The sequence below is a fragment of the Cherax quadricarinatus genome, chromosome 16 (genome assembly GCF_038502225.1).
Source record: "Cherax quadricarinatus isolate ZL_2023a chromosome 16, ASM3850222v1, whole genome shotgun sequence".
Taxonomy (NCBI): Eukaryota; Metazoa; Arthropoda; class Malacostraca; order Decapoda; family Parastacidae; genus Cherax; species Cherax quadricarinatus.
In genome coordinates, this window is record NC_091307.1 from 47,585,104 (window position 1) to 47,603,158 (window position 18,055).

The following is an 18,055-nucleotide window of genomic DNA, read 5'->3' on the forward strand; positions in this document are numbered from 1 at the left end:
CTGCCTTGGACCGAAACGTCTAGCATGAGCTGGACGCCAAGGAATTGGTCCAGTGTGGTACGATCGGTGCAGCCCTGTGTGCCTTGTTCCATGGTTCGTAGGTTCGAGTCTCCTTCGGCCGGAGATCAGTGTTTGTGAATATTTCGTCTGTTCTTTCGAATTCTAATCATATATATATATATATATATATATATATATATATATATATATATATATATATATATATATATATATATATATATATATATATATGCAAGGAATTCGCAAGAGCAGGCGAAATATACACAAACACTGATCTCTGGCTGAAGGAGACTCGAACCTACGAACCTTGGAACAAGGTAGGCAGTGCCTTACAATTCTCACCACACTGGACGAATACCTTGGCATCCAGCTTACGCTAGACGTTTGATCCAAGGCAACCAGCGTCCAGGGAGAAGGCTTACAGCTTATATATATATATATATATATATATATATATATATATATATATATATATATATATATATATATATATATATATATAAATCATCAACTCATCGATTGTATCCCACAGAAGCAAGGTGGCCCAACAAGAAAAACAAGATTTTCCTTTTAAATTTAGTAATATATAAAGGAGAAAGGGTTACCAGCCTCTTTTACTACATGCATAGCTAACTGAGGAAGAATTCTGTTCCACTTCCCCATGGAGATAAAAGGAAATTAAGCATAACAAGAACTAGTAAGAAAATAGAAGAAAACCCAGAGAGGTGTGTGTATATATATATATATATATATACATGCTTGTATATGCATGTGTAGTGTGACCTAAGTGTAAGTAGAAGTAGCAAGATGTACCTGAAAACTTGCATGTTTAGGAGACAGAAAAAAGTCACCAGCAATCCTATTATCATGTTTAACAATTACAGGTTTGCGTTTAACATTCACTTGGCAGGACGGTAGTACCTCCCTGGACGGTTGCTGTCTACCATCCTAATGAAAGAAAGGTGAAGAGAGTAGGAACCGCACTGTCAAGAAGTTATACTGAGAATAAACACTTTTGGAGTGAGATGAACAAGTTAAGAAAGCCTAGGGAGCAAATGGATTTGCCAGTTAAAAACAGAGCAGTGGAGTTAGTAGATGGGGAGCTGGAGGTATTGAGTAGATGGTGGGAATATTTTGAGGAACTTTTAAATGTTGATGAAGAAAGGGAGGCGATAATTTCATGCACTAGCCAGGGAGGTATAACATCTTCTAGGAGTGAAGAATGTGAGTGTGGGGGAGCTGCGTGAGGCATTACATAGAATGAAAGAGGGTAAAGCAGCTGGAACTGACGAGATCATGTCAGAAATGTTAAAAGCAGGGGGGATATAGTGTTGGAGTGGTTGGTGTTTTTGTTTAATAAATGTATGAAAGAAGGGAAGGTACCTAGGGATTGGCAGAGAGCATGTATAGTAAAGGGAATGCGTACAGAAGAAATTGTAAAAGTTATAGTGGAATTAGTTACCAGGTATATCAGGTAAAGTGTACGGTAGGGTTATTATTGAAAGAATTAGAGGTAAGAAAGAGAGTAGGATTGCAGTTGAGCAAGGAGGCTTTAGAGTGGGCAGGAGATGTGTAGATCAAGTTTTTAAATTGAAGTCTGTATGTGATCAGTATTTAGATAAAGGTAGGAAAATTTTCATTGCATTTATGGATTTGGAAAAGACATATGATAGTGAATAGGAGGGCAATGTGGTAGATGTTGCAGGTATATGGAATAGGTAGAAAGGCACTAAATGCTGTAAAGAGTTTTTATGAGGATAGTGAGGCTCAGTTTAGGGTTTGTACGGGAGAGGAAGATTACTTCCCGGTAAAAGTACATCTTAGACAGGGATGTATAATGTCACCACATGTGGATTCATCAAAGCAATAGTTCTCAACATGTCCAAACTTGGAGCAATTGAGACACATGACCGATGAGGGGACCCACGCACCATGTGACGTTCAGGATGGTAACACCTTAGGAACCTGTTCCCAAGTGGGGAGCACACTAGCACCTGAGAATGTGCTATCTCTTTGTGGGGACCAGTCAGTTCGTGGACAAGATGAAAAGGCAGATGTTTGGAATTCCCAGTTATGTGGTATTTTTTAAATCTCTTAGAACGTTTCCCACATTTTTGTTCAGTAGTGCACTAGTTTCTTCCAAGATCTCACTTCCAATGTTAATATATCGAGATAAAAATCCAGTTGAATGACGTCTAAAGGTGTTCCTGTTTAGCTGTATATATAACCATAATATTTTATTTGTTTATGAAATAGATTTTGTGATACAATGAAATGTTGGTTTAGAAAGACACGTAAGCAAACACTATGACAATATGTCGATATGTCATAGTGATTGCTTACGTGTCTTACTAAACCAACTTGTCGGTATTTATTACCAAGGTTTATACCACAATGAAATGTCTCGTAACACTACGAATGGTAAGTAAAGGTATTCTTACACTTGCAGTGGGCAGAACTATTGTGTTCACTGGCTGAATGCAGCTTCCTTTCTCGCTCAGTTTATTTAGGGAGATAACTATGCCCCTCAGCATGATGGTTTCCCAGTAAAGATATTCTCATACCTAACCTGTTTCGTAGCTGAAGTTGTCAGGTATTACCTAATTAGAAGCGATTTGTGAAGATTTATTTAGAGATCTTTGGCTATTTATTACCAAATCCGAGAAGCGTTACTTAGTGCTTCCTTTACACCGGGTCTACTGGAGCACGTCCCCTGTTATTCTTCCCTCCACCTCAAGTTACTTATGCGCTCAACGAAAATGCAATGCATTCATCCCTCTCTCTCTCTCTTGCCATGCTTTTTTTCTTTGTCAGTGGTAAGACAAGTGGTTGGTAAGACAAAATTTACCATTTCTGAATCAGTGGAAGGATATCTTTTATGAAAGGAAGTGACTTCATGTACTTTATCACACTCTGTATTATTGTCTACATCACATTAGCAAACGCTAAACATGTTTATCCATCAGGTAAACACAAGTCATCATCAGTGGAGTTGCTGGTGAAGGCTGTACTGACCGACCAGTCTCAGTTCAGTCACTCCGTTTTCTTCTTCACAGATGGCACCACCTCTGCATCTACTATGTTTTCCGTAAGCATTTTACATTTATAAATAAATCAGTATGAACAAATCTGAACAAATATTGAAATCTGCTATCGATCTAATGTCTTTTTTTTCACGAAAAATTTGTATATTTTAGATAATAGATCATCTAGACATCCCAGCAGGTGTTGGGACATTTGAGGCAGAGGTGAGTGTCCTGGACATCAACAAGACGGATACTCAAGTGTCACAAGTGATCCCCCATGCTAGGAGAGTAAGTAATAAGGAGGCAGGAAAGACCAACTCTTGCACGGAAAATGGACAGGAATATATGTATTTAAAGCATCTGAATTGAAAAAAATTCTATGGTGACATTGATTACATGTAAAGTAAAAGGACACAAGTGCAGCTAATGTGACGTTTTATTGTGGCAACGTTTCGCTCTCCAGGAGCTTTGTCAAGCCGTTACAAACAGTACATGGACACACAGGGTATATATAGGCTCAGAGTGAGGTGCAATACTAGTGGTAGTAGTAGTAGTAGTAGTAGTAGTAGTAGTAGTAGTAATACAATATGTTAGAACAATTAACTTGCACATGAGTAAAAGGATATAAAAGCTATTACTTGGGAAACATAAAAATTGGTTAGACAAATCTTTCTATTGGAGGCTGGATAGAGAAGGCCTGTTTCAATGTTCATTCTCTGTAATGTTCTTGTGTAGTACTGTTTGTAACGGCTTGACAAAACTCCTGGAGAGCGAAACGTTGCCACAATAAAATGTCACATTAGTTGCACTTGTGTCCTTTTACTTTACATATTGTCGGTAATTCTACCAACTTTATTACGACATTGATTACATGATGTAATAAAAGACCGAAGAGTTGTCAATAAAGGCTTTATGAGTGAATGTATTCATGTCCATTTTCTTTTAGGAAAGTACGTCATGTCATTTTAACTTAGCATAAAATCACATCTTAAAGTACTAGGCAACTTTCACTTTAAATCTGTGTTAAATCAATAATTGCCACGTGGATGTTAATATGTAATAATACCTAAATATTTTATAAGTATTAGTGAACTAAGAATTAAAATTTCTCACGAAAAATAAAAATTCACAATATTGCTGGAATAATAAATAAGCCGCACTTAGGAGAGTGTATCTGAAGGGTGTTTTGGGGGGTCGATGCTCCCGCGGCCCAGCCCATTACCAGGCCTCACGGTGAATCAGGGCTTGATTAACCAGGCTGATATTTCGGTCGCACGCAATTCATTGTATGAACCAGTTGTGGCTGGTGAGGTATTGACTTCAAGTGTTTGTCCAGTTCTCTCTTGAAGACAGATATGGGTCTATTGGTAATCCCTGTTATGTATGCTGAGAGGCGTACCTCTGTTTTCATTATGATGACGTTGCTCCACATGATGAGTCTTTTGCTTTCATGGGGAATAATTTTCATGAGCAGATTTGAGAATAGTCGCTCTAGGATTTTCCAGGTGTAAATTTTGAGGTATTTTTCTCTCCAGCATACCGAGGAGTTCAGGTCAAGGGACTTCAAATGGTCCCAGCAGTAAAAGTTCTTTGTAAATTCTCCAGTTCTGAAATTTCGTTAGTCTTGAAAGGGGCCGTTAGTTTACAGCAGTATTACAACCAAGAGAGAATAAATTGATTTTGAAAACAATAATCATTGGTTTGGCATCCCTTGTTTTGAAGCTTTTCATTATTAATCCTATCATTTTCCTAGCAGATGTGATAATACCATTGTTGTGTTTATTGAAGGTGAGATCCTCTGATTTTCACTCCCAAGTTCTTCATATTAGTTTCCCGTTTATTGTGAGATTAGTATTTGTTTTAAAGTTCGATCTAGTCTTTATTTCCTCAAGTTTTCTGCATAGAGTAATTTAATTTTTTTCTCATCGAACTTCATATTGTTTTCTGTGGCCTGTTTGCTTACTTGATTTATATCTGCGTGTGGATTTGCAGTGTCCACCATGGATAGTACTCGTGCAAATTCTATCACTGTCAGTAAGGGAAGATGCTGTAACTGACATAGACATCTCTGTCTATGTCAGATACTAGGATGAGGAAAAAGATGGGAACGAGTACTGTACTTTGTGGAACAGAGCTTTTCATAGTAGCTTCCTCTGACTTAACTCTTTACTGTTACTCTTTGTGTTCTACTGGTTAGAAAGTTTAAAATCAATCTACCCGATTTTCCCGTTATTTTTTTATCACGCCTTTTGCGTGCTATTATACCATGATGGCACGTATCGAAGGCTTGGTAAAGTCTGAGTATACTACATCCACTTTATCTTCCAGTGCATCCAAGACCATGCCATAGTAGTACACTACTTGTGCGATGCAGGAACAACCTACCCTAATCCTATGCTGCCCAGGTTTGTGCAGTTTTTGGGTATCCAAGTGACTGGCAACCTTGCATCTTAGAACCCTTTCAATAATTTTATGATGTGGTACGTTACAGGTATCGGGTCTAAATTCTTTGCAATTGCTTTAGTGTCACCTTTGTGGAGTGTAGCTACATCACTGTGGGTTGATCCACGTGTCTGTGCTCCCTAGTATATATAAGGTACTCGAAAGGCGTTTCTTATAGTCAAAGTCAGGTGGCGTTAGTGTTATATCAAAAATTATGGAAATATTAACCAAATTTTCTATTTCATTAGCCAGTGGCTCGTTCCTTATTCCAAATATGATGGCTCGTTGGAGAAGCTCTGTGATTCTTAGTCTTTGCCTGCAGAGGGAGTGTCTCTCTGTTTCTAGTTTGCATCTGCTCTTCTGTTTTTCTTAGGGAATGTTCCTTGACCATACCTCAAGTGCCACAGAGTTAATCTTTTCTAGGTACTTTGACCATCCCAAAAAATGTAGCGACCTCCTGTCTAAAGGAGTGTGTCGTTCTTCATTCTGTACTTTCTTTCACCCAAAAATGTGCCACTCCTCGGTCCTCCAGAAGCAGTGTTACAACATCGAGTGCCCTGCATACCATCTAAAAGGGACCAGGAGGCACAGACCCCACAAGACAAACAATAGTAGCTACGACAACCCAACTCCAGGTGATTTTTTAGTGGCAGGAAACGAAAAAAGAAAATGGAAGGAAATAACAAAAATAGTCCACCACCTTGGAGCCTTGTTGGACTGGAGACGCAGCCAGTGGCCACCCACGACCCTTCAGAATTACAACTACTGATGCCAATAACAAAATCCCCCCAACAAACACAGAATACAACCTCGTTCACATTTGCTAATATACAGGGCCTTAAGCCATCCACCAACAACAAAATACCTTTTATCAGTGGACTTCTAGAGGAGTCTAATGCAATGTTTGCAGCCTTTACAGAGACTCACACAAAAGATCACTTTGACAGTGAAATATGGATAAGTGGTTACAACCTTTTTAGATGTGACAGAAAAAACAGGCAACAAGGGGGGGTTGGCCTGTATGTCAAAGAGTCCCTTATCTGCACGGAGTTGCTGAACACCACAAATGAGGTAGTCGAAGTTCTATCAATAAAGATCGAGAACCAAAACCTCAACAACAGTTCAAGGAACAGCTACTGAAAATTGATTACTGTTTGGAAAACCTTCCAGCTCCATCCCCAAACATCTTACTGCTTGGTGATTTCAACCTAAGGCATACAAAATGGAAGAATGTAGCAAATAATGTTATAGCTGAAACAATCCCCGGAGGTAGCGCATATGAAAGGTCACACACACATGAGCTACTAAGTCTCTGCGAGAAACACACCTTAAGCCAGCAGATAGTGGAGCCAACAAGACTAGAAAACACACTTGACCTTATCTTCACAAATAATGAGGACCTGATAAGAGACATAAGAATATCAAAAACAACTAATTCCGATCACAATCTAATCGAAGTCCAGACGTACATGCATAGGGGTCCTGATCAGCAGAATGCATGTACCTGTGAAGGTGTTTTCACAAAATACAACTTCAACAACAAGAACATCAACTGGGACCAGGCAAACCATGTCCTAAACGAAACATGTTGGGAAGATGTCTTAAATGACATGGATCCAAACCAGTGCCTTGAAAGGATCAACTTCCTGGTAGCCGAAGCATGTTCTAGGCTTATTCCCCTAAGAAAGAAGAAGAGCAGGAGTAAACTGGAGAGAAAAAGACGCTCCCTCTACAGAAGACGACGAAGAGTCACTGAGCTCCTCAAGAGTGCTAGAATATCTGATACACGAAAGGAGGCGCTGACCAGGGAAGTGGAAACTATCGAACTTAAGCTAAATGACTCTTACAGGAACCAGGAGAGGCAGGAGGAGCTTAAAGCTATTAGTGAAATTGAAAGAAATTCAAAATATTTCTTTTCATATGCCAAAAACAAGGCAAATACCACATCTAGTATCGGACCCTTACTCAGACAGGATGGGACTTACACAGATGACAACAAGGAAATGAGTGAAATATTGAAATCCCAGTACGACTCTGTGTTTAGTGAACCACTAATCGGTCTGAGGATCGACGACCCAAATGATTTCTTCATGAATGAGCCTCAAAACTCCATAAATGTATGCCAGATTTCCGACATTACCCTAACTCCGATAGATTTCGAAAAAGCCATTGACAACATGCCTATGCACTCAGCCCCGGGCCCAGACTCGTGGAACTCTGTTTTCATTAAGAACTGCAAGAAACCCCTCTCGTGTGCCCTAAGTACACTATGGAGGAGGAGCTTGGACATGGGTGAAATTCCACAGTCACTTAAAACAACGGATATAGCCCCACTCCATAAAGGTGGCAGCAAAGCATTAGCTAAGAACTATAGACTAATAACTCTGACGTCCTACATCATAAAAATCTTTGAAAGAGTGCTAAGAAGCAGGATTGCAAATCACCTGGATTCCCAAAATCTGCACAATCCAGGGCAACATGGGTTCAGGGCAGGTCGCTCCTGCCTCTCACAACTACTGGATCACTATGACATGGCCTTGGATGCACTGGAAGAAAATCAGAATGCAGATGTAATATACACAGACTTTGCAAAAGCATTTGACAAATGCGATCATGGCGTAATAGCCCATAAAATACGTGCTAAAGGAATAACTGGGAAAGTGGGGAGATGGATCTTCAACTTCCTAACAAATCGAACACAAAGAGTAGTGGTCAACAGAGTTAAATCGGAGGCTGCCATAGTGAAGAGCTCTGTTCCACAAAGCACAGTACTCGCCCCCATCTTATTCCTTATCCTCACATCAGACATAGACAGAGATATACACCACAGCACCGTATCATCCTTTGCGGATGATACTAGGATCTGCATGAGGCTGTCATCTGCTGAGGACGCGGTTAACCTCCAAGAAGATATAAACAAAGTTTTCCAGTGGGCAACGGTAAACAATATGATGTTCAATGAGGACAAATTCCAACTACTCCGTTATGGAAAACTGGAGGAGAAAATAACTAGAACAGAGTATACTACTGACTCCGGCCATACAATAGAGCGGAAAAATAATGTAAGGGACCTGGGAGTAGTAATGTCTGAGGATCTCACTTTCAAGGATCACAACAGGGCCACGACCGCACGTGCAAAGAAAATGATAGGATGGATAATGAGAACTTTCAAAACGAGAGATGCCAAGCCCATGATGATCCTTTTCAAATCACTTGTTCTCTCTAGGCTGGAATACTGCTATACACTAACATTTCCATTCAAAGCAGGTGAAATCGCAGATCTAGAGAGTGTACAGAGATCCTTTACTGCACGTGTAAGTTCTGTCAAGCACCTTAACTACTGGGAACGCTTGGAAGCACTGACTTGTACTCGTTGGAACGCAGGAGGGAGAGATATATCATAATCTACACTTGGAAAATCTTGGAAGGAATGGTCCCAAATCTGCACACAGAAATCACTCCCTACGAAAGTAAAAGACTGGGCAGGCAATGCAAAATGCCCCCAATAAAAAGTAGGGGCGCCATTGGTACACTAAGGTAAAACACCATAAGTGTCCGGGGCCCAAAACTGTTCAACAGCCTCCCATCAAGCATTAGGGGAATTGTCAATAAACCCCTGGCTGCCTTCAAGAGAGAGCTGGACAGATACCTAAAGTCAGTGCCGGATCAGCCGGGCTGTGGCTCGTACGTTGGACTGCGTGCGGCCAGCAGTAACAGCCTAGTTGATCAGGCCCTGATCCATCGGGAGGCCTGGTCATGGACCGGGCCGCGGGGGCGTTGATCCCCGGAATAACCTCCAGGTAACCTCCATGTAATTTGTTTAGATCCATGTTTCTTATATCTTCCTAGAGTGTTTCATTTGACATTGTTAATTTGATACAACTGGATGTTCTTGTTATTAAAGTTGAATTAGGTGAAGACACCCTGACGGGTAATCTCATTTGGCCGGTCAGGCTCCCTGTACATTCGAATCTGAACTTCGATTAGGTTGTGATCCGAATTTATTGTCTTTGGTACTGTTACATTTTGTACAAGATCGTCGTTATTAGTGAAAATAAAGTGTACTGTATTTTCTGGTCGTGTTGGCTCCAATATTACCTGGCTTAAGGTGAATTTGGAACAGAAATTTAATATGAACATCAAAATGGTATACAATACCGACAGGTTGTTAGGTAAGACACATATGCAACAGTTAGACAGCTTTATTCCGAAACGTTTCGCCTACACAGTAGGCTTCTTCAGTCGAATACAGAAAATAGGCAGGAACAGTAGTGATGTGAAGACGATGTAATCAGTCATTCTACGACTACAAGGGTGATGGACTGATTACATCGTCTTCACATCACTACTGTTCCTGCCTATTTTCTGTATTCGACTGAAGAAGCCTACTGTGTAGGCGAAACGTTTCGGAATAAAGCTGTCTAACTGTTGCATATGTGTCTTACCTAACAGAAATTTAATAGTTCATGCGTGTGGGAATTTTCATTTGAGCTGCTTTCAAGGGTTATCTCTGCTGTAACATTTGCCACATTCTTCCATTTTAAATGTCTAAATCTGAAATAACCCATCAACAAGATATGTGGGGCGAGTTTTGGAAGATTTTAAAGAGTGGAGAAAATGTTCACTATCTGTTCCTGGAATTGTTGTGAAGCTGCATCTGGCATATTATAAACAACCACATTGACAACGTTTTGGATCTAGGTCTTTACAGCAAAAACTTCAGCCACATCATTTGTGGTATTTAGTAATCCTGAGCAAATGAGCGACTGTGCGACATAAAGGCCAACCCTACCTAAACCCCAACCCTATCTAAACAAGTTGTTCCCTGGTATAGTCCATACTTCGTTGTCAAAATGATATTTTGTGTTGGTTTATGTGAAAGCCTCAAACAATGCATTTGACTCTTTGAGAAGTCCACTGATAAAAATTATTTTGTTGTTGGTTATTGGCTTTAGACCCCGTATCTTTGGAAATACAAATGATGTCGTATTCTTTGTTTGCTGGGGCCTTATTGTGTAGCACTAATATCTGTTTTTTCTGGAGTTGGAGGCAGCTGACTGTGCCTTCAGTCTAACAAGGCTGCAAGGTGGTGGAATATTTTTGTCATTTATTGCCAGTTTTTCTCCTTCCTAGCACTTAACAATCTCTTTTTATTGATTGGTTCTAACTGACATTTTGTTTTCCAATGTTTCAAAGATCTGTACGAGCTGTTTTTCTTCAAATGGAGTGCTGGGCAGCTTCTGTTGAAGCTTTGCTTTTCCTAAACTGATGAACAACACATTTCAAGGTGAGAAAAGGTTACAGGAAGAAAAATGATACAATCCTTTTTACATAAGGTCTAGGTAATCTTTTTTTATGGTTAAAGCTGCACTTCCCATTTGTTTTTCCAGATATTTCTTGTCTACAGATAGACCAGGCAAAGAATCTTTAAAAGTTTGTTTTCTGGTGGCTAGGATTTGTGGGGGCTCGTGTCCCTACAAGGGAACTTTTTGGATCTGAATTCACATTATCATCGGCATATGTAATAGTATTAGAAACACCTTCACTTCTTTTTTACACTGCCAACTGTGAAGTAATGACGTTTAGGTCCGACTTGAACCGATGACGAGTCTCGGAAAATCGATAATGAAAGAAGGCGAGTGGGAGCAGGGAAAGAATCGATAGGTAACTGTAGTGAAAGTAGATGCAGCAGCATTAATGAGACGGGAATAAATAGCAGTTAAAGTGAATAGGTATATGCCCTACCAAGTGCGAGTTAATTATTCGAACAGACAATATTATTCTCTCCTTATATTTTAAGATAATTAAAAAACTGAAGCTTTAGATTAAGCTGCAAATCACATAAAAAAATTATCCATCCACACAATGAAACGGGACTTTATTCCGCTAGATACGTCAGCTGTCACCATACACTACAATTGTAGTGATAAGTGATGAACTTGAATTCGTGAGTTCGTTCGTGAAGTGGTCCCTGAAGGGTCGGCTGGTGGTGTGGTCGACGAGGCTCCTCACTGTCACCCGACTAACATTAGCGCACCTCCAGCCCTACTACACCTCTCTCTCCAAGATGAATGTAATGTTACTCATCATCAAGGAGAGCCAAGATGAATTAAGGTAAATCATGATACAAGTGAGTCTTGAACCCATGGCAGGAGAATCCTAAAACTCACAAGACAATGTACAAACCACTCGGCTCGTGAGTTTTTGTACTTTCTATCGAGTCCTACCCGTCTCATCGTGCCGAATAGGTAAAATTGGTCAATTAGCAAGAACTTGTTTAAAATTCGGGTCTTTGTAAAATTTTCTGTTATAAATTTAAAGATACATATTTTTCATTTATGTTAATGTAAAAATTTATAATTTTGTATAAAATAAAATTAGAAAGCTTACCTTACAGTAATATAATAAGCGCAATTTAATTTAGTCTAATCCAACTAAATATAGTTTTGATAAGTTTAGAATAATTTAATAATAAACATACACAATGGGCCAAAATAACCTGGGTTCGAATCCTTGGCTAGTCGCAGTGTTGATATATATATATATATATATATATATATATATATATATATATATATATATATATATATATATATATATATATATATCTTACTACTCAGTATTATCATTACAGGTGCAATATGTACGTACATCTGCCATTCACTCCCCAAGAAACGTTACCATTACGAGTGGGCTACTGGACGCCCCAGCGAGGTCTCCTTCTCACCTCTCATCTCCCTCTTTTTCCTGAAAAATTCTCCAAGTAAGTCCATGTGGAATAGTCAGATAAGTGATAATGTAATAAATAAAAATTCAACTCTGTGTCAAATCAGTAACAACACTGCGACTTGCCGAGGATTCGAACCCATATTGTTTTGGCTTGCCTCATGGTGAGCGAAAATTCCATGATGTTCTAACCCACTAGACCATACAATCCTACAGAGATCACGCACCCAGCAGAGTTAGGTGTAGTTCCTTGATCCGAGGACATACAATGATGTGGGTGCCTCACAGCTAATTTCATTCTACTCCCTGATTTGTGTACTAGCCTCCACGAGCAGAATGTATTGTAACCACGAACGAGTGGTGTGGAGAAATTTTCTCCAGGGAGGGGGTATCGGCCCCTTTCAGCTCTTTTCAGCCCTTTCATCCCTGAGGGACGACCCTCTCTTCAAGGGCAGATGTTTGCTAGCTTTTGGTCAATAGTTTAATTGGGTTGGAATCACATGTTCTTACCCGGAGCGTCAAAGTAAGTCACGCTACCTCTGGGGTTGTGTAATACAAGTGACAGTTCATCGAGAGAAATGACTCTCTTACCTTAGCAGGAAAATTTAAGGAAAACCCTGCACCCACTTTATTTACAAGCTGAGAATATTATCAACTATTGTCTATGATAAGACAACAAGAAATCAAGCATCTTGTATTGCTTCTTGTTGCAGTGTTTAGCAAGGATGGGAAGAATGCTGGAATCAGCAGATCCTTCTTAGGAGGGCGTGTAGGGCAGAAGCCGCAGCAGGGACAATCAGACTGCTTTAAGAACTGGTACCAGGAACCCGTGCTTCACGCTATGATAACGGACAAAGACCTTGGTCGCGCGTTACTGTGTCAAATACAATCTCAGCTTAGCTTCCTATAGCGACATTACTTTGAAATGGAAAAGACTGAATGACAATGTAGTGTAACGTGTATTGAGAACCATATAGACAACAGTGCACTGTTGGACACTTCTGCTTCAATCAAGACAACAATATCGGGTTACATCCCTGCCACAAGCCAGTAACTTATTGGTCCGATACGATACCTGGGTAAGTCTAGTAAGTTATGTCACTGGTTAGGTCGGATGCACAGAAGATGGCTAGTTCATACCTTATTGGTCTTTACCATAATAGCCAGTTATAAACGGCCCATTGAGCCCAAAACCGTAAATAACATCATTGCTCAGTATTCAGTTACTGAATGGTATAATGACATGCTCCGTTGGGGCAATCTTATACTTACACTTATTTTTCATGAGCTCCATGGTTGCAAAACAGCTGTTTAAAGTCGGAAGAGTCTACAATCGTACAGAAATCACGCACCCAGCAGAGCTAGGTGTTGTACCATGATCCGAGGACGTACAATGGTGTGGGTGCCTCAGAGCAAATTTCATTCTACTTCCCGTTTTGTGTACTAACCTTCACGAGCAAAGCTAGGTACAATGCTCTGCTGGGTGCGTGATCTTTGTTGGACTGTATGGTCCCGTGGGTTAGAGCATCAAGAAATTTTCACTCGCCATAAGGCGAGCCAAAACAACATGGGTTCTAGTCCTCGGTTAGTCGCAGTGTTGTTATTGATTAAACACCACTTGTTCGTGGATACAACACGATATATATATATATATATATATATATATATATATATATATATATATATATATATATATATATATATATATATATATTTGTTTATTTATTTATTTATTTATTTATTTATGTATTGATTTATTTTGTCAACCGGTAATATCCGATGTCGCAGAACATTCTAAAATATTCAGGAAATAATCTTAGTGCGAATTCTCCTATTTCCCTCAGGAACAATGACCAAACATATGAATGTTTCTCTTTCTTAAATAATCAGAGTGAAACACGCACATCAGAGTAAAGTGAAATTTTCTATGATTGTAACACATAACTGACACACAATATTATTCTCAATAGTTAACACACGGAAATGTTTTCTACTATAAATTTTCTGTGGAGAAATTTTCTTCAGGAGGGGGTTATCAGCCCCCTTCAGCCCCTTTCAGCCCTGAAGGGCCCAGCCCTTTCAGAAGGGGCAAGTTTCTTGTTTACTGCTATATCAAGTAATTGATCTCAGATGCAGTACAAGTATGTGACGTGGTAACGCGACCGCCGCTCCTTGCAAGATTCCAGTGTTGCAAGGTGTAGTTTAATAAGAGACAGTCCACCTCTTACCTTAGCAGGACAATTAAGGAAAATCTTGCTTCCACTTTATTACCATGGTAAAGATAGTGTACATTGTTGTCTATGCTAAAGACAGCAAGAATCAAGCATTCTGCTTTGCTTCATGGAGGAAGTTTGGTGAGGAAGCAAAGGGTACTAGGTCATCTTTTCTTTTATGCTTTATGTGTTGGGGACAAGTGAGGGCGAGGAGATGCTGTGAGGTCAGATTACTTTTCACCCTACTGGGAGTCACACTGACGCCAGGATAACCAACAAAGAACTCTGATCAATGCGTTAATATGAACAAAGTGTCTCAAAAAATACAATAAACACTTACAGAGAAGTGTGATCAACTTTTCTAGTAAACGGATTGTGAATAAATGGACAAACCTTGTGGAACATAGTGTACCAGTGAGCTTATTCCTAGACTATGGAAGACGTGGGCATCCAAGGACACTTCAGCTTCTGTCAAGTCATCGATACATGTCGAGGGTGTAAAAAACACCATAGCTCACGCTACATAAGCAAGGTAGGTTACGAATTATCTTGTAGTACGGGGGACTGCGCAGTTCTTGTGTCACAAAGACTTTGTAATCAACCTATAGTCGGCAGTGAGGTGCAGACTTTTGAATCCACACAAGTAAGTTTTCCAGTCAGCAATCAGTGAAAGAAATATGCTGACATAATACCCCCTATGGGTAATTTATTATTAATACATTTCCATTCCAGCCCGTCGCGAAGTGGCTAGGCCAACTTCTCAAAACCTCGCCTGCAGGGGCGGTGGTGTAGGCGATAGCTGTCTTATCAAGCTAAGTTCCCCCTATATTTAATCTTTAAACTTAGCTAGTACACCATTTCTCAACATTTTCAATATTACAGATTCATTCACCAACCACATTTACTAGCCGCTTCTGAGGAGAGTCCACTTCATAGGATGATGATGATTGACGATCCTGTGACTCCTGGGAAACAGATATTTTACTTCGGAGGACCCATGGAGGACCTGCTGGACTATCTGGCTAAAGCCCTCAACTTCACGTAAGTTAGAACTTCCCAAAACTTTTTTTTTTGTTCTATATCTGAAGAAAAAGAGAGATTTATAAAATAAGTATTCTTAAAATATAAGTTACATATAATTCTTATATAAAGAGAAACATATGCACATATACTCACAAACATATCTATACAAACACAAAGGCACAAAAAAGAAGGCATAGAAATTTCGAAAATCTATTTGTTAGACATGGTATAAGATAACTTTACAAAAAATTACCACTAAAAAATTCACTGAAATCGTAAAAATATAAATGAATGAAACATGGAATGTTTATATATATATATATATATATATATATATATATATATATATATATATATATATATATATATATATATATATATAGGTAGTAGGTTGGTAGACAGCAACCACCCAGGGAAGTACTACCGTCCTGCCAGATGACTGTGAAACAAAAACCTGTAACTGTTTTGCATGATGGTAGGATTGCTGGTTTCTTTTTCTGTCTCATAAACACGCTAAGATAACAGGGATATCTTGCTACTCCTACTTACACTTTGGTCACACTTCACAGACACGCACATGCATATATATATATACATACATCTAGGTTTTTCTCCTTTTTCTAAATAGCTCTTGTTCTTTTTTATTTCTTCTATTGTCCATGGGGAAGTGGAAAAGAATCTTTCCTCCGTAAGCCATGCGTGTCGTATGAGGCGACTAAAATGCCGGGAGCAATGGGCTAGTAACCCCTTCTCCTGTATACAATTACTAAAAAAGAGAAGAAGAAAAACTTTATAAAACTGGGTTGCTTAAATGTGCGTGGATGTAGTGCGGATGACAAGAAACAGATGATTGCTGATGTTATGAATGAAAAGAAGTTGGATGTCCTGGCCCTAAGCGAAACAAAGCTGAAGGGGGTAGGAGAGTTTCAGTGGGGGGAAATAAATGGGATTAAATCTGGAGTATCTGAGAGAGTTAGAGCAAAGGAAGGGGTAGCAGTAATGTTAAATGATCAGTTATGGAAGGAGAAAAGAGAATATGAATGTGTAAATTCAAGAATTATGTGGATTAAAGTAAAGGTTGGATGCGAGAAGTGGGTCATAATAAGCGTGTATGCACCTGGAGAAGAGAGGAATGCAGAGGAGAGAGAGAGATTTTGGGAGATGTTAAGTGAATGTATAGGAGCCTTTGAACCAAGTGAGAGAGTAATTGTGGTAGGGGACTTGAATGCTAAAGTAGGAGAAACTTTTAGAGAGGGTGTGGTAGGTAAGTTTGGGGTGCCAGGTGTAAATGATAATGGGAGCCCTTTGATTGAACTTTGTATAGAAAGGGGTTTAGTTATAGGTAATACATATTTTAAGAAAAAGAGGATAAATAAGTATACACGATATGATGTAGGGCGAAATGACAGTAGTTTGTTGGATTATGTATTGGTAGATAAAAGACTGTTGAGTAGACTTCAGGATGTACATGTTTATAGAGGGGCCACAGATATATCAGATCACTTTCTAGTTGTAGCTACACTGAGAGTAAAAGGTAGATGGGATACAAGGAGAATAGAAGCATCAGGGAAGAGAGAGGTGAAGGTTTATAAACTAAAAGAGGAGGCAGTTAGGGTAAGATATAAACAGCTATTGGAGGATAGATGGGCTAATGAGAGCATAGGCAATGGGGTCGAAGAGGTATGGGGTAGGTTTAAAAATGTAGTGTTAGAGTGTTCAGCAGAAGTTTGTGGTTACAGGAAAGTGGGTGCAGGAGGGAAGAGGAGCGATTGGTGGAATGATGATGTAAAGAGAGTAGTAAGGGAGAAAAAGTTAGCATATGAGAAGTTTTTACAAAGTAGAAGTGATGCAAGGAGGGAAGAGTATATGGAGAAAAAGAGAGAGGTTAAGAGAGTGGTGAAGCAATGTAAAAAGAGAGCAAATGAGAGAGTGGGTGAGATGTTATCAACAAATTTTGTTGAAAATAAGAAAAAGTTTTGGAGTGAGATTAACAAGTTAAGAAAGCCTAGAGAACAAATTGATTTGTCAGTTAAAAATAGGAGAGGAGAGTTATTAAATGGAGAGTTAGAGGTATTGGGAAGATGGAAGGAATATTTTGAGGAATTGTTAAATGTTGATGAAGATTGGGAAGCTGTGATTTCGTGTATAGGGCAAGGAGGAATAACATCTTGTAGGAGTGAGGAAGAGCCAGTTGTGAGTGTGGGGGAAGTTCGTGAGGCAGTAGGTAAAATGAAAGGGGGTAAGGCAGCCGGGATTGATGGGATAAAGATAGAAATGTTAAAAGCAGGTGGGGATATAGTTTTGGAGTGGTTGGTGCAATTATTTAATAAATGTATGGAAGAGGGTAAGGTACCTAGGGATTGGCAGAGAGCATGCATAGTTCCTTTGTATAAAGGCAAAGGGGATAAAAGAGAGTGCAAAAATTATAGGGGGATAAGTCTGTTGAGTGTACCTGGTAAAGTGTATGGTAGAGTTATAATTGAAAGAATTAAGAGTAAGACGGAGAATAGGATAGCAGATGAACAAGGAGGCTTTAGGAAAGGTAGGGGGTGTGTGGACCAGGTGTTTACAGTGAAACATATAAGTGAACAGTATTTAGATAAG

General features: G+C 39.4%; 1 protein-coding gene across 1 annotated transcript in view; it reads left to right on the plus strand.

The window, feature by feature from the left end:
• The first annotated feature begins 1,927 nt into the window (after nucleotides 1-1,927).
• Nucleotides 1,928-18,055, plus strand: part of LOC138852788 (glutamate receptor-like) — a 57,713-nt gene continuing 41,585 nt past the window's right edge. Inside the window, exons 1-7 of the mRNA XM_070085667.1 lie at nucleotides 1,928-2,099; nucleotides 2,988-3,109; nucleotides 3,219-3,335; nucleotides 9,339-9,437; nucleotides 11,380-11,603; nucleotides 12,124-12,252; nucleotides 15,311-15,469. Of these exons, the coding sequence (XP_069941768.1) occupies nucleotides 1,928-2,099; nucleotides 2,988-3,109; nucleotides 3,219-3,335; nucleotides 9,339-9,437; nucleotides 11,380-11,603; nucleotides 12,124-12,252; nucleotides 15,311-15,469 (1,022 nt within the window). The remainder of the gene's footprint in view (nucleotides 2,100-2,987; nucleotides 3,110-3,218; nucleotides 3,336-9,338; nucleotides 9,438-11,379; nucleotides 11,604-12,123; nucleotides 12,253-15,310; nucleotides 15,470-18,055) is intronic.